General features: G+C 40.9%; 1 protein-coding gene across 5 annotated transcripts; it reads left to right on the top strand.

Moving 5' to 3' along the window:
* Nucleotides 1-219: 219 nt before the first annotated feature.
* On the top strand, nt 220-24,961 carry kdm2bb (lysine (K)-specific demethylase 2Bb). Of its 5 annotated transcripts, none has more exons than XM_027282008.1 (21): nt 220-515; nt 1,044-1,188; nt 1,310-1,388; nt 1,833-1,879; nt 3,213-3,391; nt 3,479-3,585; nt 5,392-5,485; nt 5,685-5,838; nt 6,001-6,116; nt 7,440-7,566; nt 8,130-8,536; nt 8,627-8,713; nt 14,121-14,351; nt 15,916-16,059; nt 17,615-17,701; nt 17,837-18,163; nt 18,485-19,563; nt 19,724-19,887; nt 20,494-20,655; nt 21,524-21,742; nt 22,738-24,961. In XM_027282008.1, exons 1-21 carry the CDS (start codon nt 471-473, stop codon nt 22,917-22,919), a joined length of 4,182 nt encoding a protein of 1,393 aa, XP_027137809.1. In that variant the 5' UTR covers nt 220-470; the 3' UTR covers nt 22,920-24,961. The 5 variants fall into 5 exon arrangements, with proteins under 5 accessions (XP_027137809.1, XP_027137808.1, XP_027137807.1 ...); XM_027282007.1 differs by having other exon boundaries at nt 17,828-18,163; nt 18,488-19,563; XM_027282006.1 differs by having other exon boundaries at nt 17,828-18,163.
* The last annotated feature ends 600 nt before the right edge of the window (nt 24,962-25,561 follow it).

Genomic DNA, 25,561 nt, shown 5'->3' with positions numbered 1-25,561 from the left:
AACGCCTCGTTACACGACGTCCACGTGACGCACGTTACGTTCGAACGTACAGAAATATAAATAACGGCATTCGAATGAATTAAAGTGAATTACTGTTTTTTTTTCTGTTAGGGAAAAGCTATTTTAATGCTTGTTTTATTTATCATGGCAGGTTAAACTATATTAAAATTGTAGTTTAAATAGTTTTTATTTCATTTTCGATTATAAACAAACAACAATGATTGTTTCCCAATGAGATTAAAAACGTGTTTTTCGTGTGTGTGTGTAAAAAAAAAATAATCAGTTGGAAATCAGTTGCCGTGACGTTGCCCAACAATGTTTTGGTTCCTGGCGATGACGTAACACACAAAACATGGTTCCCTTGTTTTGAACCTGGAAAAAAGCGTGCTAAGTGTGTCTTTTTAACTACCACTGCCGCATCGAGATGCTTTCCCGAGACTGAATGACCGGAGAACATTGATAAAGAGACGATGGCTCAGGCCGTGGAAACGTGTGCTGAATCCGGACGCAGGCTGGTGTGTACCAACCGCCGTCTTTACAACGTTAGCTTATGAGGGCGAGATTGGCAAGCGAGCTAATTAGTTAGCTGAAGCTAACGCTTGCAGCTGGGGGGCATTTGTCAAGTCATTAAAGATGTTCAAATTAGAGAGTACCTTTGGAAAAACGACACATTTCGCACCGTCGATTTATATAACTTCACTTATGCGTGTAATAGTTTAGCAAGCGTACTTTAAGTTCAAAGATAAACCAACATATAACATCAGTAAACATTTTACATTTAACGCTGTGGGATAACGTACCAGCAGCTGTCTGTTCCCAGGACAAGTGTCGTTAAATGCTCCCTCTACTTGACGCCACATTTTACACAATAAAATGCTATAACCCACTGTTATTATTTAAATACAACTGACTCCAGTTGTAAAGTTTAGGTCCTTCAATAAATCAGTCACACTCTGGCTGTTTGTGTGTACATAAAGAGTTTACTGTGCACACGCATGTTAGGGTTCAGTGTCATGTGTAAATCATCTGGTTTTCAATGGCAGCGCTCCATCTGCCGGAGGATGTACGACGAAAACGAGGATCTGTCAGATGTTGAAGAAATTGCGAACATCAGAGGGTTCAGTGTGGAGGAAAAGCTCGTCAGTGACAGCTACAGCGCAAAGTTTGTCCACTTACTGGAGGGCAAAGGTAAAGTAACACATAGTACATCCATTTTTCCCCTTTAATTGCTGTTTTATTATTATATCTGGTTTGTTTTTTATTGGCAACAGCCACAATAAATGTGTCTCTCATATGAATGCTTTCACAGACTTCTCTTATGAATATGTGCAAAGGGAAGCTCTGAAGATCCCACTCATTTTTAAAGAGAAGGATGGACTAGGGATCAGGTGAGCAGCTGTTTCTGTTTACAGATAGCCGTTAAGATTAATCTTTGACAGTGTTAATGGTGTTAATTGAACCCACTTTTTAAATATATATAGATAAATAGAGTACTTTATTGATCCCTGAAGAGAAATTCTTGACTGCATGTATTACAACACAAAAACAGGCATACTCTGTACAGTAAGTTATGTATTAATGTCCATGTCACCGAATGAGTCTCCCCTACTTGCACAGAGGTTAGACATTATAAATTGTTAGTGCAGCGGGCTGCAATGACTTCTTGTAGCTGTCCTCTGACTGAACACACTCTTTTGCTTGATCAAGAGGTCATGTGGGGGATGTGAGCTATTGTCCCTGATGCTGAGAAGTTTCTATTTGTTGTTGTATGTTTATGTTTTTAACCATTTGGCAACACATGTAATAGATTAACGCTCTCTTAATTGACACAGGATGCCTGATCCGGAGTTTTCAGTTAGTGAAATTAAAGGCTTAGTTGGTAAGTACAATGCTACACACCCACACACATACACAAATATATGTGCATATGTTTATTAATGTAGCAATTAGAGAGGTTAAACAAAAGCAAGGCAGAACAGTGGTGCAGTGGTTAGCACTGACACCTCACAGCGAGAAGGTTTGAAACTCAGCTGGGGCTTTTCTGTGCAGGGTTTATATGTTCTCCCCGTGTCTTCGTGGGTTCTCTCCAGGTACAAGGAAATGCAGGTTAATAGGTTAATTGCTGGCCTAGGTGTGGATGCAAGTGTGAGTGGTTGTTTGGCTTTATGTGCTCTGTGATGAGCTGGCAATTTGTCCAGAGTGTAAGTCAGCTGGGATAGGCGCCAACCCCACTGTGACCCTGATGAGGATAAGTGGTTACAGAAAATGGATGGATGCCATGGAGATGCCAGATAACCAATCTCTGTAATAAAACAAAATTGTGAGAGGCTAGATGAATCACACTGATTGGAGCAACCCTCCTTAAAATGATCTGAAGTGTTTAAAGTCTCATCATTAGCCATATTTACATCCACAGCACAGTTTGTAAGGAGTGACTTCTTCAAAGAAACATGATTAAAATTACCTCAGCTATGACAGACTGCAGCGTGTTGGGTTAGAGAGTTCAACAACATGTACTACCAGCCAAAAGGCTCAGTTCTGTCAGTAAAAACACACACACACACACACACACACACACACACACACACACACACACACACACACACTCACACACTTTCACTGTGGAATAAAGTTGATAAAAGTCTGTAAAATATTGCACCGAGCAGAAGAAGTGAGCACCAAAACTGTCATGTATTATCAAAAATAATCAAGCAGGAGGAGACAAGAAGTCAACCACAGTATATTCATATTATGTACATAATGTATCTTATCGTTACAGTGATATTATTGTCACTGGTAGTCATCTGTCTGTCTGTTTGTCATGTAACATTTTTAGATATATGACACATGATTGTAGTATGCATGTTCATGTCTGTTGGGGTTTTCCAAGTACTTGTTTAAAAACTAAATATGTTTCGATCTATTATCTTGCACTTTTATTATTATGTAAAAAAAAAAAAAAAATCAGATTTTTCCAACTGCAATTTCCTAATGCATTTAAATACAACATTTGTCAAGTGTAGCATGAAATACAGTCAACATGTTGGGGCATAGTTGCTCCATCTAGTGGGGGAAATGGGGAATTACACATATCAGCTATGAGCTCTCGAAAACAAGCCACATTCTTTGTGAATCTCACATTAGCATGTCAGATTGTTTTTAAATAAGGATGGATATAATTCTATAACTCGTGTCCTTGTTGTGGCTTGCAGGCAGTCGTCGCTCTGTGGATGTCATGGACGTGAGCACTCAGAAGGGCACAGAAATGAGCATGGCTCAGTTTGTCCGTTATTATGAGACACCAGAGGAAGAGCGGGACAAACTCTTCAACGTTATCAGCTTAGAGTTCAGCCACACTAAGCTGGAGAACCTCATCAAGAGGCCCACAGTGGTAATAATCTCACACAACACTCTCTGTATGATTCTGTCAAGATGACTAATAACACTGTGGTGGCTAAAAGTGCAGTTTTGGTCACAGGTGGATCAAGTGGACTGGGTGGACAACATGTGGCCTCCTAATCTGAAACACAGCCAAACAGAAGCCACTAATATAATCTCAGAGATGAAGTACCCTAAAGTGCAAAGGTATGACATAACCTGATTGTGTTTGTGTTCTCATAAAATTTCTCTTGAGCTTGACGTCAGAATACTTGGAGAAAATTGCTGCCTCCTTGGCAAGTAAATACAATTTCTGCTCCCATCTGAATGTATCGCTCCATCATTGCAGAGCGCTGCACACTGTTGGTGTTATCCATCTCCTGTAAGTGCTCTTGATTGTTGCTAGGCAGCAGAGTTTTCCACGGTGGAGGATGGTTTTATAACAGCTGTAGTCTGACTGCACAGACACCTCTCAGCCAATCAGCTGTCAGCACTTGTACACAGCACAAGAGTCAAAACCAATTGTGGCTTTCCTTTTAATCTCAGTTGCCTACTGACCCTTTTGACTTCACTAATTTAAATATATTTGATGGGAAATCCTCAAAGTTAATTAAGCCCTGGTGGTGGGGTTGGGGTTGCACATAATGCAATAAATGAATATCAATATTTGCAGATATCCGATAATAAATAATTACTATTATTATTTAAGCTAATACTGAAACAAGAGTCTCCACTAGTGGTTAGTGGTTGACTGATTATGACTAATGCAGGAACCAGTCCGATATTAGTGTCTGCCTCTAAGAAATATGATGTTGTGTCTTATTCACCTGTTCACGTGTGCTTGGCTCTGAAAAGCATCAAACATCTGTATTTGTTAATTTCTCCATGAGCAGGTTGATCTTTGTAGAGTTCCCTGTACATTTTTCCCTGTCATTGCTGCTTTTTTTTAATGTTTTTTTTTTTTTTTTATACATGTTTTGTTGTATTAATTTAGCAAAAAATCATGTGGCAGTTAACGGTCCAGTGTAAAAGATTTAGGCAACTGTATCTGCAGAATATATTATGCATAACTGTGTTTTCATCAGTGTACAATTGCCCGAAAATAAGAATTTTGTTACCTTTGAATGAACCTTTTATATCTACAGACGCTGCAGGTGCTTGCTGCCTTATTTCTACAGTAGCCCTGAGTGGACAAAACTAAAACTAAACTAGAGCCTTTTGTGTTTTTCACATGTTTTATGGCCACCGTATTTTCTCCTTCATTTGTTTCGTTTTTTAAGCAAAAATACCAAATATACTGTAGTCAATCAGAGCATTTTCTGCCTTTCTTTGTCTTATGTGATTGAAAACAGAATTATCTTTGAGTTTTGGACTGTTGGTTGGACCAAACAAGCAATGCAAAGACAACGTTTTTGGCTCTTAGAAGACGTTTTAAAATAGAAAATTCATTCCAATCAGTAGTTAATAAAATCTGGGCATCTTATAAGCTAAGTCACATCTATGTGTTGATGTATAAGGAGGAGAACACACACTGTTCAGCATTGTAATATTTGCTTGTTGTTTTTTGTACTGTAGGCTACAGTCGAGTGGCTAACTAGCTCTCCATTTGTTTAACATCATCTCTCTGTCAGAGGCACAACATAATACTGTTTATTGATTTCCTCTCTAGTGCGTTTTTTCTCTGTGTACACCTCGTTGGTTAGATATTTTCAGACAAATAGGGCTGCTCCCATGTAGCTGAATTACTGAATCATTTATGTCTTGGAGTGCTAATCACTCCCCAATTAATTTCCAGAGGAGAGATGTCCTATTGTGAACAATTTTCCATGCTCTAGTGCTCTTGTGAGTGATTTCTTGTGGTGTCTTTCCATTGGTAGCTGTTGTTTTGGGCTGCTACAGCTGCCTGCTAATTGGATGTTTTTCCTTTTTACGACTTTTTATGGATGTCATCCTCTCTATCTATTTGTCTATAATGTGATTCTTTTGAGTTATTTTAGTCCTTTTCTGCTGCAGGTATTGTCTCATGAGTGTGAAGGGCTGCTACACAGATTTTCACATCGATTTCGGGGGAACCTCTGTTTGGTATCATGTATTCAAGGGACGGAAAGTAAGTTCATCTATACTCTTATAACGTATCTTATCTTTTCTGGCAAAAATCTGAATTTATTAGTATTTCTTTAATCAAACATTGCGAGGAGAAATGTCTGTTGATATTTCTAAAAACAGTTTCAGAGTTTATAATTCGCCTACCCTTGTCAGTATTGACAGTATAACCTCCAAATAAAAAAATCTCTGCTTCTCCTCAGGTGTTTTGGCTTGTGCCTCCAACCCCTCATAACCTTGCCCTTTATGAGGACTGGGTCCTGTCAGGCAAGCAGAGTGATATCTTCCTGGGAGACCGAGCTGATGGATGCCAGAGAGTGGAGCTTAAGCAAGGATACACCTTCTTCATCCCATCTGGTGTGTTGGCATGTATGGCAAGTAGCCTGCAGGAAAAGATTAGCTGCCACTCCAATGAGCAGTACTGCTAAGTGTTACCTGACTATTATACAGTATGTATGTGAGCTTGCATGGATTCTCTTTATGTTCCCTCATCTCTTTATATATTTTTTATAAATTAAGGGTGGATCCATGCTGTTTACACTCCCGAGGACACACTGGTGTTTGGAGGCAACATTCTGCACAGCTTCAACATTCCTATGCAGCTCACCATCCATGAGATAGAGAACAGGACTAAGGTAGGAGTCTCCAGTGTGTGACCTCTGACCTGCACTGCAATATAGTAAACTCTGCCTGGGATGAATTAATATCTTGGAGAACCAGGGGAGGGCGAGAGATTCACCTGACACAGACAAGACAATGAGAGATGTGATGGAGGGGGATGGAAAAAAAGGAAAAGTGGCAAATTATTTGGGATATGAATGTATAATAATATAATATAATGTAAGAAGACATAAATCTAAAACTTATATTTATAAATTAATACTTTTTTGTGTGTTGTAAGATGTTACCATCTTCATTCCAAAGAAGAAAATATAAATACTTTATGCATAGACGCTGGATTTGGTCTATCTAGGGAAGAAAATTATTATTTTTTAAAGATATTAGTATTGTGTATTTTGTTTTACACACCAAACTCCATCTTACAAAACCCAAGTATGAAATATGACCTGCTTCTTTCTTGTAGGATTTCATGGATCATTGTTTACTGTTTTATTTGTGTCATACATCAGCGTCTTCATGGCTGTCTTAAAGCTGCCTGATCTGAAAAGAATAATAATCACATCTCAAGGAACTTAAGCCTGCCTGTTGAGATTGTTCCCCGCAGAAGCTTGCATGTTTGTTTGTGTACATGAGAGGACAGAATCTGGAGTGACAGAGCACAACATATTGCTATGAGTAATAATCTCTTAAGCTTGTCATCTCTTTACTCTGCTGGTGCTGTCAGCGACACAAACACAGACAGAATGTGTGCGTACATAGGCAAGAAATCAGGTTGTGCCTTACAGAAGTTAAGTGTGTAAACCACCTTTTGATTAAGAAAACTGGAGTTTTTCAAGTAAGAGTGCGTGTAAATAAGATAAAATAGACTTTAATGATCTCACACTGGGGAAATTCACTTGTCACAGCAGCTCGTATACACAAGGTGGATAAGAAATTACTCCTAAAAATATATATATATAATATATATATAAGTGTTAAAGAGTCTGACAGCTGTTGGACTGAAGGACCTGTGGTAGCACTGCTTTTTACATGGTGGGAGTAGCAGTCTGTTGCTGATGGAGCTGTTCAAGGCCTCCACAGTCTCATGCAGGAGGTGAGAGGAGTTGTTCATGATGGATGTCAGCTTTGCTAACATCCTCCTCTCCCCCGCTTCCTCTATGGAATCTAGGGGGACAGTCCAAGACAGAGCTGGTCCACTTGAGCAGTTTATTGAGTCCTTTCCTGTCTCTCTCTGTGCTTCTCCCTCCCCAGCAGACGACTGCATAGAATATACCAGATGCCACCACAGTGGCATAGAAAGTTTTTCAAGGTTTCACTGATGCTAGTTTTGCTTTCAGGTTCATTCCAAGTTCCGTTTCCCTTTCTACTATGAGATCAGCTGGTACGTCCTGGAGAGGTACCTGCACTGCCTGACCAAACGATCCTACCTGTCTCAGGAGATTCGCAAAGAGCCTGTAATAACAGGTGTGTGAGATTAAGTAATGCAGCTGTTCTGTAATATCTCTTTGTGTATCCCTGGATGTTTTTAAAAATCTTGTTCTCTCAGGTTATTAAATATCCTATTAAATGCATTAAGAAATGACTTTTTTGGCTCTATTATAACAGACTCTGCAGCAACATTTTGGAAAAACGTGTTATTTTAGGACTACGATAGTCTGATGAAGCTGTCAACTTTAGATTTGTAGGGGAATGTGCAGACGGTGGAATTGAAAAATAGGCGTCTTTAGTGTTGTTTCTGCTGGAAGACACAAAAACGTGTGTGTTATAAAGTCTAGCTAACTCTTGTTAAGTTATGAACATACCCACAGATGTATAAACATACACAAATAGGTGGCACTTTTTGATTACCTCTTGTGTTTGCAAGTCAAATACGTTGTTCATCTTTGATCGTGCAAGTCATTCTTTGCACTTGGCAGATATATTTTTTTCTTCAGCTCATGGCACTCTTCCAAAACAAAGAAAAATACAATGGACAGACATGATAAGTAATTTGATATAGCTATTTTTCTCTCATTTTGTCCCGCCAGACAATGAGACAAAGGCAAACACAGAGAGCCCCTCCTCTGACTCAAGGAGCCAGGACATGAACGAGGACTCGTGTGAGACTCAGGTCAGGGATGAGCAGGGTGACAAATCAGAGAGAGTTGCTCAGGAGGGCCCCTGCTCTCCCGACAATCGGAGGGGCCAACACCTCAGAGCTGTTTTATCTGTTGATTCTGAGGACAGCTGTAATCCCGGCTCCACCTCTCTAGATTTTCCCCAAACCCCCTCTGACTCTCCGGCCTCAGAGTCTCTGAGTAAATGGACGCATTTGACCGAGTTTGAACTGAGCGGACTCAGGACACTAGTCGAGAAGCTGGAGTCGCTGCCTGAAAATAAGAAATGCGTACCTGATGGAATAGAGAACCCACAGGCGCTGCTGGAAGACATAAAGGTAAGAAACAAAAAGACGACACACAACGCGCGCAGACCATTTAATTAACACGACAGAGCTCTCATTTACTTCTTCTCTGTGGTTGTCTAGGCTGTCTTGAAAGAACATGCCGATGATGACCCAAAGTTAGCGATCAGTGGAGTTCCTGTGGTGTACTGGCCTAAGAAAACTATAAAGGTAAGAATATTTCAGCTGTAGATTGACTTTCGAATGCTTTTGCACGAAATATTGTCCTATATGTTTCAAATTAAGTTGATGGACAGTTGACACAAGTGGGCACAAGTGATGATGTTGCACGATGTCACGACGATGGTCTCTGTAATCCAGTGCAAAAGTGCAGTTATTGTTTGCAATGAGTAACAGCCTGCTGATGACTAGTGACAGCTCAAAACCAACATGAAACTTTGAATACTTTGAGGTCAAACTGTAAAAATGAACCGCAAATACAATTTTGTGTTTGATAAATTTGACTCATTGTCAAAGAAGAGTAAATGTCAATCCTGAATTAGAACTGTTTTATTACTATCAGAGACTTTTTATTTCATTTTATTGAAATTTTACATTTTTATTTGAAGCCAGGTTGACCCAATTTATTTCTCATTGATCTGTATTTTTGATTATCATCATCATCAATGTTTACACTTCCACCTTTCAGGGGAGGAGCTTTTTCTCTTCGTACTGTTCTCACCTTTTTCCTCCTCTTGTCCTCTCATCAATTTCAATTACTCTTAAGTCTCTCATCCCTCGTTTACTCCTGCACTCATTGCACTCCTTCCCCAGAGCGGTAGATGTGCTAATTTGCATAATTTTGACTTAACAGGCTGCAGTATTGCCTAATGAAGTAAATAATAAGGTTTTCAGTATTTTGCTTTTCCTAACACACACATAAACACACTGTTGATGACATGACTGTTTACTGTATGACACAATTTTCAGACCAGATTTCACACCTTGCATGTTTGTTGCTGCGCTTCAGGCTCAAAATAGTATACATTTTTATACCAAGTGGAAAGAATACGTACAGGAATGTAGTAGTAGTCATGTGTGAGTCAGTGTGTTTGTGCTTTGAAAAAAAGTATTACTCATACGTGTGCCTTTTGAGCATCGGTATGCTGCTACAAAATATCTATGTGAAACTGAGATTTCGTAACACGTAAAAAGCTGCTTTAGACGGTTGCGGTCTTGAAGTGCTTCGAATGGCTGCATCGTTTATCGTTTGATTTCATCATGACTGGAGCTGAGCAGGAGGTGCTGAGAGGGTTAAAGTAAAGGCTTTTACATTAATTGGCTAAAGGTAAAAAGAAAAAAAATCATTACCTCTTCCATTTCCCCTAATGCCTGTTATGAAAAGGTCAAAATACGTATTAATTAAACAATACACAGATGTACACTTTTCATTTTTTGAGTGCTCTCTCACTTGCAATGCATTACAATTTAAAAGTGTGGAGGATTGATTGATGATATAATGTCAGTTTGTGCTCACAAAAAGACAAAATGTAAATTTTACTTAGTATAAAGTGTTTGCATGTGCCACATTAACTGTATCAGTATATATTGTACATACGTAGTTATTTATTATCCAAACAAATGTATGATGTGTGTAACAGGCGGGAGAAACCTTAAGAGGAAGTGGGAGGATGGGATGTGTTATATATATGGATGTATGGAAGTGATTTCTATTGGTTTCATGGACCCTCTGGATCACCCCCACCCGTCCCTCTAAAAGGCCAGCTGCTGGTTGTGGGGCCTCTTTGTGTTTGCCTTTTGTAATGAGATGCCATCTGGCTCTATTGGCTGTGCGCTGCCTGCTCTTCTCTCCCTGTGATACGCATCATGAATATGACAACACCTCTTCTGCATTATCTCTCCTCATTGGATAAAGGCACACTCCCCCCGGTAAATATTCTGATGCACAGCGGCCTCCCATTGGCCCCGCGCTTCCCAACACCCCTCCTCCATCTTCGGGGAGTAGATCCATATTAATGAGGCAGGCTCGTCTGTGTTTCCTACATCTGCTTGTGGTATTGTGGAGCTTTGGAATAGGAGGGGAGGGCTGTAGGCCAGACAGCAGTAGCAGGAGTAGAAGGAGGAGGAGACTGCAGCCATGTCAGTTTGCTGTGAGCTGGACGGTGTGTGAAAAAAAACAAAACAGCCATGGCCATGTCGCTGAGCGCTGATGATGAGGACTACGACTCAGACTCTGAGCAGGTTGGTACACCGAACCCCTGCAAGCAGGCAGGCAGGCAGGCAGGCGGGCAGGCATGCATGCATGCATAGTAAGGCCACCAGAGGAATGCTTGTGCCAGACAGAGCTGTGTGCAGCATCACAGGGCAGCGAGGAAATGGAGCTACCTGGAGAGAAATGCATTGATTCAGTCCACCTTCTGTGCTTGGCGTTTGATTTTTTGCCCTTTGGTTTTTTTTCTGCTTGGTGTGTGTGTGTGTGTGTGTGTGTGTGTGTGTGTGTGTGTGTGTGTGTGTGTTTTCGTCAGGTAGGAGAAGGCTGTGTTTATATAGCTCAGAGCCTCAGGGCTGCTATTGGTTGTTTCAAAGCAGAGAGGCAGAGGAATGGGAATTCACGTAGATGCAGAAGATGAATCTTTAATGGCTTGATTGTAAAAACATCAGATACACATTTTACAATATGTGTGACAGTAAATAGTTATGGTGCAGCTGTGCGTTAACGAGAAAGGAGTCACGGTGAAAGACATTTCTGATATTGTTCATTACACACAGCTAAAGATGAGACTCGCTTACCCAGCAAGAAAGGTGTTGTGTTAATTTAAATATTTCTTCTTACTTAACTCTGAACCACACCCCCCTTGTATTAATTCGGAGGCCGCGTTTGGATTTGACAAACACTGACTGCAGACCATTTTTCTCTCTTGAAAAATAGCATATCATTTATAACAGCTGTTTTTTATGTCACCGTTCAGCCATTTGAACATCAGTGTGCAACATCTTTAAGTAGTAAGTTTTAAATGAAGTCAGAAACATCAGTCTGAGCAACTTTATTCAACTGCAGGAATGCCTGCTTGTACAGCACACATGCAACATCTCCAAAGCATGCTCTGCAAACTCTCCTCAGCGTCTGAGTAACTACTCACTCCAGAGTTGGTGTCTTAACACTTGCTCCATTATTCTTTTGTCATATGTAAAATATTAATAAACACTATAATCTGTGTGCTGGAGCTATCACAGGTTTGTAGCTTCACAACATATGCCACCTCAAAAGCTTAACAGGAAAATAATCCCCCAGAAACTCAGTTAGTCATTTCTTTCCACATATATCCCTAAAGTGTGTATCCTAATGATAATTTGAGAAACATCATATAAATAAATGGGTTTATGTCAGTATGTTGTGTGTATTGCTGTTGCAACCATCTATCTGATTATGCTAAAAACAATACGCCCTGTTGTTCCTGCAGCCTGTGCTCTATGCACTGTCTTCAATGTGTGTTTAAGGTGATGTTAAGTATATCCACAGTAATTGATTTCCACCGTTCTTCACAGCAGCTCAAGAGGCCCCAAAGCCGTGTCAATGAATCTGCTCCTCATAATGTTTCCCAGCTGAATGAGCTGTGAAGAGCCAAGAAATGACTAGTTACAAAGAGGGCACATGTACAGTATGCAAAGAGGTGTGAATGCAACAGCTACTTAAACTGCTACCTGTGACATATTTTCTGGTCAAGATTTATTAGATATCGTCGCATGAAAACACTTGTGCCTGAGGCAAAGGGTAGCTACTGAGACAGAGAGGCAGCCTTTTCTTCTGTGGTGTTGTTGTCAACCTGTCCTGTTATTTAATTCTGAGCATCAGAGGGATATCTGCTTTACAGATCGCTCACTTAGCAGTCAGAGAGGGGGGTTTAAAGGGGATTTAGGGGACAATATGGACAGCTTTCTGAAGTATCTCTTCATTTGCTGTCCATACTTGTAGTTCAAGCAACAGATGTAATCAGTAATGAAGTCGCTACCTGTTATTTAATGTGATCTGACATGGGCAGATCGATCAGAAGTCTGACCATGCTTGTAGGAGCTGGTAAACGCTGGGTTACAGATCACATCACTGTGTCTTTTTCTGGGTTATTGGTCTCATTTCTTCTAGAACAGACCTCCTGTCTCTAATCCCCATGAATACCCCCAGAACAGTCCAGTACAGATTGCAGACCCCCCCCTTCCTCCTCCCTCTTTCTCTTCCCAGTATCTTACTCCTAATCCTGTCTGGTAACCACATATCTGACTGCCTATGTAAGTCTGTTTCATCGCATTTGTTTGAATAAATTATTGTAATATGCCTAAGATTGAGCCTGCTTTCTCTTTCTGTTAGAGAGTCTCATTACAGTTCTTATTGGTTACAAGTCTGTGTGTCATAGACTGTTCTGTTAGGGAATGGGACGTGGCTGTTGCTATGCTGACGCTAGGAAAAATCTGCACTGCCGATGTAACTAAAGAAATCCGATCTTCATTTCCAAGAGCTGCAGTCTTTTGCACTCCCTGTGCTTGTGTATTTCATCTCACACATTGCCACATATTTCCTCACATGCCACGGATGGCAGTATTTTGACATGTGGTTTTTCCAAGCTGACTATACATTGTTGTGGTTGTGCCTTCTGAGCTGGAGAAGGAGCAGAAATATCTAACACAAGAACAATAATGATGGAGGATCAAAGGCATCTCATCTCCATTACCCAGTTTTCATTAAATAGAGCACATTTATTGTGTACTGTTATAAATCAGTCTGTGCAACCCCCCCCCCCCTTAAACACAGAATAATGGGTCTTAGTGATCCATGTGTGAAATGCAGCCATAAGTACAGTTTCTCTTTGAAGTAGAAACATGTGAGCAAGTGAAGTGCTAAATTTGGAAGATGCCTCCAGGGACAGTCTTCATGTGTTTGTTGTCTCTTGGATACTGTGCTTCAACAGCCATGAAAAAGAGCGTTTATACACGTTGTGTTCTGATCAGGTTTGTGGATATGTATGATATGTCTGTGCATTTGGATGCAGGCGCTGTTTCCCTTTTGTAGCATGTGTGTGTGTGTGTGTTTTGACCCAGAGTTACAAAGAGCAAAGAAAGGATTAGGCAGTGCCGCCCACATCCACCATAACACTGTCCCCTCTGTTGAATTTTATAGGATGTTTTGAATTTTTTTCTTATTACATAACATGACTGTGAAGTGCTTATTATTGTGCCATAGCACCATATTAAATGCAATTAGACTGAGGTGCTCTTCAGAGCGTAACACCTTCCTTTTGGCAAAAATAATCACTGAGTTGTGGAATTAAAAATAAATAATAGCTCACTGACGATTTAGTATTTAGTGACAATGATTTTCTGTCTCTGTAGGCTCAAAAATCTTCTTTGTTAAAGCTAATAATGCCAGCTTGCTGCCTTTGACACAGTACATACTATAATTTTGCTACAGAATTACTAAATAAATGCACATATTCCACTACTTTACTATGTATATAAATATGTATATGTACATTTCTTCTGCATTCAAGCCCTTAAGATGTCTGTTTGTGAAATATTTGGCTTTTCATTTTAGCTACTTGACACTGTATCCTCTTCATCCCTTCAGCCCCGGCCTCCCAACCGGCCGAAACCTAAGATGGCAGCTTCTCCTGCCTCAGCAGTCAAGCTGTCAGCCAGTCGGGGAACATCTGGTGCCAGGAGGAGAAGGACTCGCTGTCGGAAGTGCGAGGCATGCCTGCGGACGGAGTGTGGAGAGTGCCACTTCTGTAAAGACATGAAGAAGTTTGGTGGGCCGGGTCGTATGAAGCAGTCCTGCATCATGAGGCAGTGCATTGCAGTGAGTTCAAATAATGTTATTATCTGACATTTTGAAATATTTGCTTCTTTACAGAGACTTAAATTAAAAGATCAAAACCATTTTCATGTCTGTATGCTAAATATGAAGCTACAGCCAGAAGGAGGTCAGCTTAGCTTAGCACAAAGACTGAAAACAGGGCGAAACAGCTGAAAAACCTGCTCACCAATTAACACGTGACATCGTGTAGTGATTTCGTGTTCTCTTGTCGTCACTGTGAGGTTGCCAGGCAACCAACAAGACTTTAGGAAGTCACTGCACCCAGCCAAGAAATCCAGCATGTAATCCGTCGTTATCGTTTTTATATTTAGATTTTTGTGCGGATTAAACAAGATGAGACTCATTAGTCAGTGAGTTGTAAAGGTGTTGGTAGGTGGAGCCAGGCTAGCTCTTTTCCCAGTCTTCCAGTATTTATGCTAAGCTAAGCTAACTGCTTACTGGCTCTAGCTTCATACTTACCGTACAGACATGAGCATGGCATCCATTTCTTTTCTCTCTCAAACTGTTCCTTTAATGATTGTATAATGGCTTTGATTTTCATTTTTGATTTTGGCCGTGTCCATGCGGTTGTGAGGTTGTTGCTAGGGTGTTCAACATGGTTGCCGGGGCAGCACTGGCTGATTGTTGTTGGTTGTTTCCAGGTGGAAAGTAACAGCAGCTGTAGCAGCAGACACACAGAGGGGGATAAAGAGAGAGACAAAGGCTGTGTTCGAATGTTTCAGCACCATGGACAGAGAGGCAGATAGCGAGTTTGATTGTTTGACTGCATCATACTGTATTTAGACAATAAGAACAAGTCAGTTTCAATGATTGACCACTATAAACAAGAGAGTGAGAGAGATTTGGCGTCTGTCCCAATATCCCACACTTGCGGTCTTAAGCTCTTTAGCAGCTGTGTCCCACTTTTAAGATATGCCAATATGCGTAACCTACTCTTGCTGTTCACTTACCCCTAATACATCTTCAGCTAAGTATATGCTACAGTTCATTACCGTCTGCTGGGCCACACTGGCCCATTTGTAAGCGCTAATGCAACTAACAAATTAAAGGTTGATTCAGAATATAATAATATAAGTGCAGATAATCAATAATTGATAGGATAAAATGCTCAGTTGCAGACTGTGAAATACAACCATTTCAGTGATTTTAAAGCATTCTGCTGTATAAACTGGCTCTCACATTGATATAAAATAAGAGGCTCGACTTAAACGATGGCTTTTTACTTGCTGGAGCTCCACACACATTAGTATTACATCACTCAGCTTGGAGTTTTTGTTTTCTGGTTTCTTAGTTGAGTCATGTGAGTAGGCGATTACAAACCACGGCAGCTAAATTCATAAAAGTCTGTGTATATTTGTTATCGTGTACACAAAACATCGCAGATAGCTAACTCACTAATTTGAGTGTAGCATTGTAATTGAACCTGTTGTGAATGACAGAACTGTGGGTTAGCTAGTTAGTGACCGTGAGGGATTGTTCCCAGTGAGGATATCGATTTGACACAGCAGCCTCATCATCAAGCGTCTGTATTTTTTTTTTCCTCCAGCCTGTCCTGCCTCACACAGCAGTGTGTCTCATCTGTGGAGAGGCAGGGAAAGAGGACACAGTGGAGGATGAGGAAGAGAAGTTTAACCTAATGCTCATGGAGTGCTCCATCTGCAATGAGATTGTTCATCCTAACTGTCTTAAGGTAAAATACTCTATCAGTAGGTATTGCATATTGTCACGATAAACCGGAGTAGAGTGATTGACCTCTTGTTTGTTTCCTTTTACTGATTTAGATTTAGTAATAAAATACAGGCGGTTTTCGTTTAGTTTGCAGCTGCAATCTGTGTGTATTCAGTGTGTTTTACTAAGACAGCAGCTCATTTTGCAGTCAGCTTAAACTGCACCTGGCACTGAATCTGCAGACACACAATGCAAGTAAAAGAGAGCTCATAAACACCGTTCAGAGCAGTGTTTTCATTTTGTTAACAAGAACTATGATGAAAAATGTTCATTAACAACTCTTTTCCCGTGACAAGACGGGATGATGACGAGCTAAAAATCAATCTTTGATGATGAAAACTATGATGAAATGTTTTTTGTGGCAAGATGAGAAAGGACTGAAATGTTCTGATGTGATCTCTTCTCCAAATAAGTAAGAGAAAATGGAGGTTTAGTGATGCACAGGTCGTGGTTTTTCAAGACTTGCACCCACCCAACCTGTTAGAGAGTCAATCTGCACTGCCCGACCCACAAAATTATCCATTAGTCAACGATCTGACCCACAGACCGCTAACTTTATGCATTATAGTAGCATTTATAGTATAAATGTCAGGACTGAGTGCCGTGGTGCTTTCCAAGAGGCTGATTCTGCTGCTGGGAGCAGCTTAGAAGCTGTCCCGAGCGCTCTCTTTTCTTTTCTCCCCTTAGATCTTAGCCAAATTAACAGATGAATTGTTCCAAACGTGTTTATTGTTGAATAGCAGAAGTAACCCTTCATTAAACACAACACTTTTTATCTCTCTCATGTACACAAATCTGAAAAGAAACGAGAATACATACATCAGTCAATCTCTGTTAACAAGTCTCCTCCTTTAGTTTGTGTGATCCTCTGTTCTCTTCGGTATTTACACCACCTCTCTGTGTCCGGTTATCCCCTCGCATGGCTTCAAATATCACTGCTATGCAGATGACACACAGCCCTATCTGTCATTTTCACCTGGCGACACCTCGGTCTCTGCACAGATCTCTGAATGTGTCTCAAACATATGAAGACACGCCACCACCTCAAGCTGGACCTATCAAAAACTACTTTGCTGGTCCTCCCAACCAAACCTACTATACACCATGAAAAAAAATTGACTCCCTAACTCATGATCGATAAACAAATGATCACGTTGCCTCCACAATTTACAACATAAGTACGTTCAGGACAATCCAAATTTTTCTCATCTGTTTGGTGGAACAGTTCCTACCAGATCAGGGGCGTCCCTCTCTACCTTCAAAAATTTCCTGAAGAGGAGAGGACCTCCTCTCCAACACTACCAACAACTGGACATGCTAAATCTACCCCCTCTAGAACTATCACCTGATTCTATGCTAGTAGTATTTATTGCTGCACTAACATGTCCTTGTTGCACTGTACCTTCATTATTTCCTTTTTTACAAGTTGCTTTGGATAACAGCACAAGAAATGTGTCTGAAGAACAAGTGCAAAGTGCCTTAGTAACTCTGTTCCTCTATGTGCTCCTTTTGTTCAGGTGAAAGACTCAAACGGAGTAGTCAATGATGAATTGCCAAACTGCTGGGAGTGTCCAAAATGCAACCATGCTGGGAAAACAGGGAAAGTAAGTATCTGTATGGACTTCATTGTGTGCGTTTCTGAATCATAAAATAATGAATCAGTAGATTGTGTCTCAAAATGTCAGAACCAGAGAAATAACGTTGTGCTCTCCTTTTTTTCTAACTTTTTGGCCTCAAAGCAAAAAAGGGGGCCAGGGTTTAAATATGCATCAAACCTTCCTGGCTCGCTACTGAAAGAACCACGGGTGAACCGTGATTCAAAAGAGGAGCCTGACCCGCCGATGGTGGCTACAGCAACTGTTACCGCTTTGACTACGACATCTGCTGTGAAGAGAAAGGCAGAGCGGGAAGAATGCCCAAAGAGGAAAGAAGAAGAGCCTCCAAAGAAACGTCCCCCCTTGCTGTCTCTGGATGGTACGCCCCGACCGAGACTTGAGGACAACCCACTGAGGAAAAAAAGGAAACTTTTTGACACCAATGATGAACCTGTAATTGTGAAAAAGAAGGTAAAACCTCCATCTATTTGTAGATAGTGTCTGTTATGACAAACAGTGTGCCTGTGAGACTATGACTAATTGGAAAGGTTTCAGATTTGTACACCAGGAATAGCTGATTGAGTCAAAACTAAGATTTTTATTTGGGTTTATTGCCAAGACGTGAAAATGAATCACAATCTTGGCTTCTTCTTCAGCTTTAAGTTAGTGTTTTAGCTTTGGCTGCCTTAAGGAAAAGAAATTTGTCTAAATAAATGATTAATTTGACAAAATAATCTCACTAGAGTTTCTTAAACTTGAAATGATGATTATATTCCTTTTATTCTTTCTTAGAAGAAGCTTTCTAAGCTGGAGGATCCCTTGGCTCCGAAGCTGTTGCGGCAAATAAAGATCGAGAATGATCACGGTGATGAAGACGACGACCAGGAGGATCATGACGATGATGGATTTTCCTTGGACAGGATTCACGTAAAGGAGAAGAACGAGTACGATGACGAGGACCAAGAAGAAGACGAGGAGGAAGAGGAGGAGGAGACGGTGAAAAAGGAGAGAGACAGCAGTGCAGAGGACAAAGCCAAGGTCTTGTTAAGTCCACTGCTAAGAACGCCAGCTGTCAGAGAAAGTGACCAATCCTCCTCCAACTCTCCCAGAGCTGGACCAAGCAGCGAATCAGGAGACGCTCAGGAGAGGAGCTCTGTTTTGCTAAAGGCTCGTCATCAGCGCCGACGCCTCCCCAACAAAGAGCTGAGCAAAGAGTTCAACCAGGAGATTCCCAAGACAGAAGACTGCCTGTCCAACCAGAACCACGGATCAGTGAAGACCGAGGACAGCCCAGCCAATCACAACCGACGGCCACTGAAGAACGAGGACTCTGTGACCAATCAGAACCGTAAACCACTAAAAACAGAGGACTCGACCACTAATCAGAGCCGCAGGGCCCTTAAAATGGAGGAAGGTCTGACCAATCAAAACAGACGGCCACTGAAAACAGAGGACAGTCTGGCCAATCAAAACCACAGGCCTATAAAATCCGAGCCTGAGAACGAAGAACACGACCAAAAGCCGAGGTGGGCTCTCAATAACGGCAGCAGCGACTTGGGTGACTGGCTGCGACACAGAGGGCGCGAGGTGAACGAGATGCCGCGTGGTTTCTCGCCACTCAGCTGGAACAGAAGCACCCAAATCACGTCTATATGTCCTCGTCCACTCCCCTGCAGGTCACCACCAAAATGTATCCAAATGGAACGCCACGTGATCCGTCCCCCTCCCATCAGCCCCCCGCCAGACAGACTGCTCCTGAACGACGGCGAAGCTCACGTGATGCGAAGGGAGATGTGGATGGCGGTATTCAGTCACCTCACTCACAGAGATCTTTGCGTTTGCATGCGCGTGTGCAGGACCTGGAACAGATGGTGAGTACAAGATGTACCATGGAGTTGAAAAATCTTCGCACACTTCATCATCATGCAGCAGCCATCTGTAAATATCCGCTGTGTGTGTGCGTGTGTGTGTGTGTCTCTCTCTCCCCAGGTGCTGTGACAAGAGGCTTTGGAAGCACATCTCTCTCCCCAGGTGCTGTGACAAGAGGCTTTGGAAGCACATCAATCTGAACCGCTGCAAGTCCATCACACCTCTCATGCTGAGCGGTATCATCCGGAGGCAGCCGGCAGCTCTGGACCTCAGCTGGACCAACATCTCCAAGAAGCAGCTCAGCTGGCTCATCAACAGACTGCCAGGTAAATACACAAACTCTGCACTGCAAAGTTATTCCAATATCATCTGTCACTAAAAAGCATTTCACCTTGCAGTGAAATGCAGCAATTTAACCAAACACATGTAGCCATATTATGTAATTTAAAGGGAAATGTTGAAGTTACAGCCTTCAAAACTGCATGTACTGTTGTAGATCACAGTTACAAGTATTGATGAAGAAGTGCGTAAAGTGTAGCATGTGCAGTTTTTACTAAGTTTGAATCCCCATATGTTCCCATATGGCTACTCCATCTGGATAATTGTATCCCCAGAGACTCCTGAATTTAGATGGTTTACTTTAGCTGCTTTCTTCTTATAAATGTCTTTGCTGGATCATTCGGCTAATTAGATAAGAATACTGATTGCTTCTGTGTTGGTTTATTTTGTGACCTCAGATTAACTAAAACTCTGGAGACAGAACAACTGAAAAAATAGGGCACATTTCCTCAACAGACCGAATGTGAGTCTGCAGTATATTTAGCTCGCCGCGTTGCTGATCGTGGCGGCGCAGAGGAGATTTACAGAAGATGAATAGTTTTGTAGCTTCATTTAAAACACGAGGTTCTCGATGTCCTTGCTCTCTCCTGCAGGTCTGCGTGTGCTCCTGCTGTCAGGATGCTCCTGGGTGGCTGTCTCCGCTCTTTGCACCTCCAGCTGTCCTCTTCTGCGAACTCTGGACGTTCAGTGGGTTGAGGGACTAAAAGATGCACAGATGAGGGACCTGCTGTCGCCTCCTACAGATAACAGGCCAGGTACCAACCTGCCATTCACACATGCACACACACTGGGTGCGTGGGTACTCCATGCTCACAATAAGTGAGCATGGAGTAATAGGAAATGAATGAGTGGAGTATGCATTAATGCTTTGTGGTTCTTCACCTTAATTGTTTTCAAATCTTAAAGTTAATGGATTGTTCGACAGCGAAAAGATATCGATCCTCAGCTGTCGGTTTGTCAGCTGATGAGAACATAAACTTAAAGAATAAAGCTGGTGATATGTGATGTTCTTATTAGTAATAAATCCAATTCAAAGACCAAAACAGTTTCTGTGTAGTCAGACCCATGTGTAGCCAGGACTTCTCTCTAATAAGTATATACTCACACCTGGTTACGCATTAGTCTCTTAATACTTAACAACTCAGTCCCAAACCCAGTGCTTTCATAAAAGGACATGGGGTTAGGGTTAAAAATGGGTCTCAAATATAGTTTTATTTATTTAAACAGCTGGAAATTGTTATTTTTTTTTTAGCAAAAGTTACTTAAACAGGAGTACATTTGTCAGATTAAAGCACACAGTTTTTTTCTCAAGTAATTATTTTCAGCAGCAGAACAGTGTATGTGAGATTATAAACATAAACAACAGTGCTCATGTTTATCATAATAAACAGTGCAGCAGGTAATGTGTTTTTGAATAAGGAATAAGCTGTATCAGGCTTTAGATGCACAGAAAAACTTAATGCTCCTTAAAATTCACATGTAGTGAAATAAACTGCAAGACAACACCTTTACTATGATTTTCTCTCTGTATTCTTGCACAAGGCTAATTCACACATTTACTCTATATGTTCTCAAGGTTTTTCTCCATGCCTCTGTTAATCTCCTTCACCCTTTTTTTTATAGGTCAGTTAGACAACAGGAGTAAGCTGCGTAACGTGGAGGACCTGCGTCTGGCAGGCTTGGATATCACCGACACGTCTCTGCGCCTCATCATACGCTACATGCCTTCGCTGTCCAAGCTGGACCTCAGCTACTGCAACCACGTCACCGACCAGTCTGTCAACATCCTGACTGCTGCAGGGACGACCACCAGAGACTCGCTCACTGACATCAACCTGTCAGGTAGGAGCCTGTCTTTGTTGGCTGTAAGTCTGCCTGCATTTGACTTGCTCCCCCTAAAGGCTGAATTTATCAGATGTATCGAATTGTTATATCTGTCCACAGTGGGTTATACATCCAATGAGTTTATGTATGAATATAAATACGTGGTTAAAGACATGAAGTGAAGTGACTGGTTTAAGTTTACAGATGTGCAGCACAGTCTTGATTTTGAATCCAAAGTGTTGTTGTCTTGAAGGCAGTGTAAGAAATAAATCTAAACACCTGCAGTTTCTGTGGCATACTTATCCTCATCAGGGTCTCGGGCGGCTGGAGCCTATCCCAGCCTACTTAGGGCGACAGGCGGGGTACACCCTGGACAAGTTCATCACAAAGCTGACACACAGAGACAAACAATCATTCACACTCGCACCTACGGGCAATTTTAAAGTCTTGTTTGTTTGTGGGAGGAAGTCAGAGAGAACCACACAGACACGGGGAGAACATGCAAACTCTACACAGAAAAGCTCCAGCCGAGGTTCAAACTTTCTTGCTGTGAGTCGGTCCTAACCACTGAACGACCATGTAAAATTATTGCAGTCTAATACAACAATGTGCACTTTGGGTTAAAGAGGCTGAGAGAGGCTATTGGCTATTGTGATGCTATTTTCCTCTTCTATCAAGAGGCGTGAAATGATTTTAAAAATTGTAAAATCAATGTTTATAGAATTTCTATCATTCCATGCCATTTATTGCAAAGTGCACAAATGCTTATCCTATCGTAATCTTGTACTCGGTGTCTCTCTGGAATACCATTAAATGTTAGAAGCAGTGAATCAATGAGCCATTATGAGAAAACAGCTGAATGCATTTTGGCTCCCTGTTGGGAAAACTCTGCTCATCATAATGAGGCCTTTTAGAATCTCCTAAAGTGTTGATCAAACCATGTGTGGCACAATTTATGTCAGCACAGGTGACCTGTTAGGCATCATTTGTTCTAACCCCGTTTCTCCCTGCAGTCTGTAACAGGGTCACGGACCAGTCGCTGACCTATTTCAAGCGCTGTGGAAGCATATGTCACATCGACCTGCGATACTGCAAACAGGTGACCAAGGAAGGGTGCGACCAGTTCATTGCAGAGATGTCCGTCAGCGTACAGTTTGAACTGATAGAAGAGAAACTGCTGCAAAAGATCAGTTAGGCCAGAGGGGGGGTGGGGGAAAAAGAAAAGACTGTGTGACATGCACAAGTGGTGAAACTACTGTCCACACGGAGGCAGCAGACGACTGTGTGCAGACGACTAAACAGACACGAGGATGGCGTCTGTTTCTGTAAAGCTGATGTAAAGGGAAGCTGTGCTGCTAAGCCAGAATGTATAAAAAAAATGGAAATCTTGTCCTGTGAAGGCAATATTGCAAAAATGTTTTTGTTGTTGTTTGCACCTGTTTATAAGTTATTTATTTCTTTATATTGATTGTTTGTGTATTGTACCATGATTATCTTTTTGGTGTTTATAGATTATTTTTTGTTCCAATGCAAAGTTTATTGCATTATAGAGTAATATTTTTGTATCAGAAAGTGTTTCATACATTTATGTGCAGTATTGCACCACTGTACGGTATCATACCATATTGAAATTGATAATCAATCGAGCTCTTTATTGTTGAGAGGCAAAGGTCTGTTGATTTGTTGCCAAACTGTAGGATGGTAGCTTGTGTTTGTGTGGGTATTTCTTTTATATTTTATTATATGTGTCAGTGCCCTGTTTCTGATCAAAGGTACTGAACGTTTTGTTTTCCATATAATGATACCATGAGGAAATGTGTAGAGGAAAAGTTTAAAAAGTTATTTGCACTGATACAGTAAATACGAATACATGAATGTATTCACACATACACTATACAGTGTACAGTGTATAAAGCTTATTTTTTCAACACTAAAATGTTCTGCTAATTCTACTAACAGCTTCTAGTTAAGTGGGTTATATTAAGACACGTTTGTCTCTCATCACTCTTTAGTATTATTGGTGCTTTGTGAAAGGAAGCGTTTTAGCTCTGCATGCAGCAAAGAAATATGTTTACACCACAGTCAATTTAGTCGATTTAGTAACTGTTAAACAATATAACCATCTGTCATTAGCTGAACTCCATACGATTAAAAAACGAGATTCAGTGATGAATCACGCGAGAAATAAAGAACAAACAAAGTCCAGGAAATTTAAATTTGCATAAATATCTAAGGATAGAGGTGTCAAGAGACTTAATTAAAATGATTTTTCTGTAACCCTATCAGGGTCGATAGGTCCTATCCCAGCTGACTTAGGGCGAGAGGCAGGGTACACCATTGTACACAGTCGCCAATTCACAGGACACAGAGACAAATAACCAATCACGGGCAATTTAGAGTCACTAGTTAATCTATTAAGCATGTCTTTGGACTGTGGGAGAAAGTCGAAATACCCGGAGAGAACCCACACAGACACGTGGCGACAAAAAGGCCCCAGCTGAGGTTTGAACCAGGAACCTTAAGTACAGTACTGTACCGTAAATTTCAAAATTCCCATGAAGCCAGTGTCAGTAAATCTTCAGACATGAGCTTCGGACCACAAGATTGAGACTAAATACAGTACATACAGTGTTTTGTACGAGAGCATCAAAGCTCTATATGTACATGTCATTCAGCCTGTGCCTTTAGAAGAAGCTCAAACATGTTTCCAAAAAGATTTGTGCAAATGTTTGAAAATTGATTTTGTTTGTTCTTTCATTCTTTGTCAAAGATTCCACTGAAGCAGACACTCATTAACACTGGTTGTTTTCTTTTAATAATTTCCGTAATATTTTATTTTTCATGACTTTTTAGTTAAAAGTTTGCAACCTACGGCGTCCGTCAGTAGTATTTTCATAAGCATATACCTTTTTCACAGCAGCCATTTTGACATGAACTAGTAGGTAAACACAGGCGTTACCAATGATCCTAACTAATACCGACCCTACTGTGTCATGTCAAAATGTCTGCTGTGAAAAAGGTCTTTTGTTCTTATCTCGTAAAGTTATATAAAAAATTTTGCTATCAGAACTTGTCTTAAAACTTTCAGACTCGACAGGTTAACGGTTTGATAGGTTTCTGTTTTTCTCAAGAACTAAACTTTTTTAGAAAATAAAGTCTTTAAAAAGGATTTTGTGTAACTTTTGAATAGCACTTGACACGATTCAGTGGATGGGTTTACATTTAAATTTGTTTTTTTGTTCTGTTTTTTTATTATTAAACAACCATGTCTCCATGAAATATTTTAGTACATCACTGTAAATGTTCAAATCTGTACATAATGTACATGTAAAGTCTCTAGGAAAAGTTAAGTCAACCTTTGAGATATTAAATTCATTTTAAATACTGAGCTGTGTGCGTTTGATCCAATGGATTTTTGAAGCATAAATAAGAAACATGGTTATACGTTCATACCACTGACTGTATGAAGAATGGACATCCAATGAGTGATGTCATCCACAGGTTTCTGAAGAGCTGCCATGTTGGCTCTCCTGACTCTTCCACCTTCCGGCTAATCTAAAAATGAGCAAAGACGTGGATCATCAGTGGTCCTGAGGCAGGCTGAATGAAGGTCAGCTGCTCAAACAAGCCATCTGTAATAGCACCTACCTGTCAATCAAGTGAACAGGTGAGTTAGATAGAAATTTAGACTCAGTACAGTTATCATGAACAGGGAAATTAGCCATAGAGACCAAAACTGTTTTTTGTACCAGGCTGTAAACATGTTTATTTCTGCTGTGAAGTTGGACATTTTAACATGTGGGCTTATGGAGATTGACTTATTCTGTAGCCAGCCTC

Source organism: Larimichthys crocea, chromosome IX (genome assembly GCF_000972845.2).
Source record: "Larimichthys crocea isolate SSNF chromosome IX, L_crocea_2.0, whole genome shotgun sequence".
NCBI classification, from domain to species: domain Eukaryota; kingdom Metazoa; phylum Chordata; class Actinopteri; family Sciaenidae; genus Larimichthys; species Larimichthys crocea.
Note: the sequence above shows the minus strand (reverse complement) of the source record. Positions and strands in the feature narration are given on the sequence as shown.

Coding starts and splice junctions, on each gene's coding strand:
- kdm2bb (XM_027282006.1), top strand. CDS start 471: ATGGCTCAGGCCGTGGAAACGTGTGCTGAATCCGGACGCAGGCTG. Junction 3,392..3,478: donor TCATCAAGAGGCCCACAGTG/GTAATAATCTCA, acceptor TTTTGGTCACAG/GTGGATCAAGTGGACTGGGT. Junction 17,702..17,827: donor ATGCTGGGAAAACAGGGAAA/GTAAGTATCTGT, acceptor TCTAACTTTTTG/GCCTCAAAGCAAAAAAGGGG.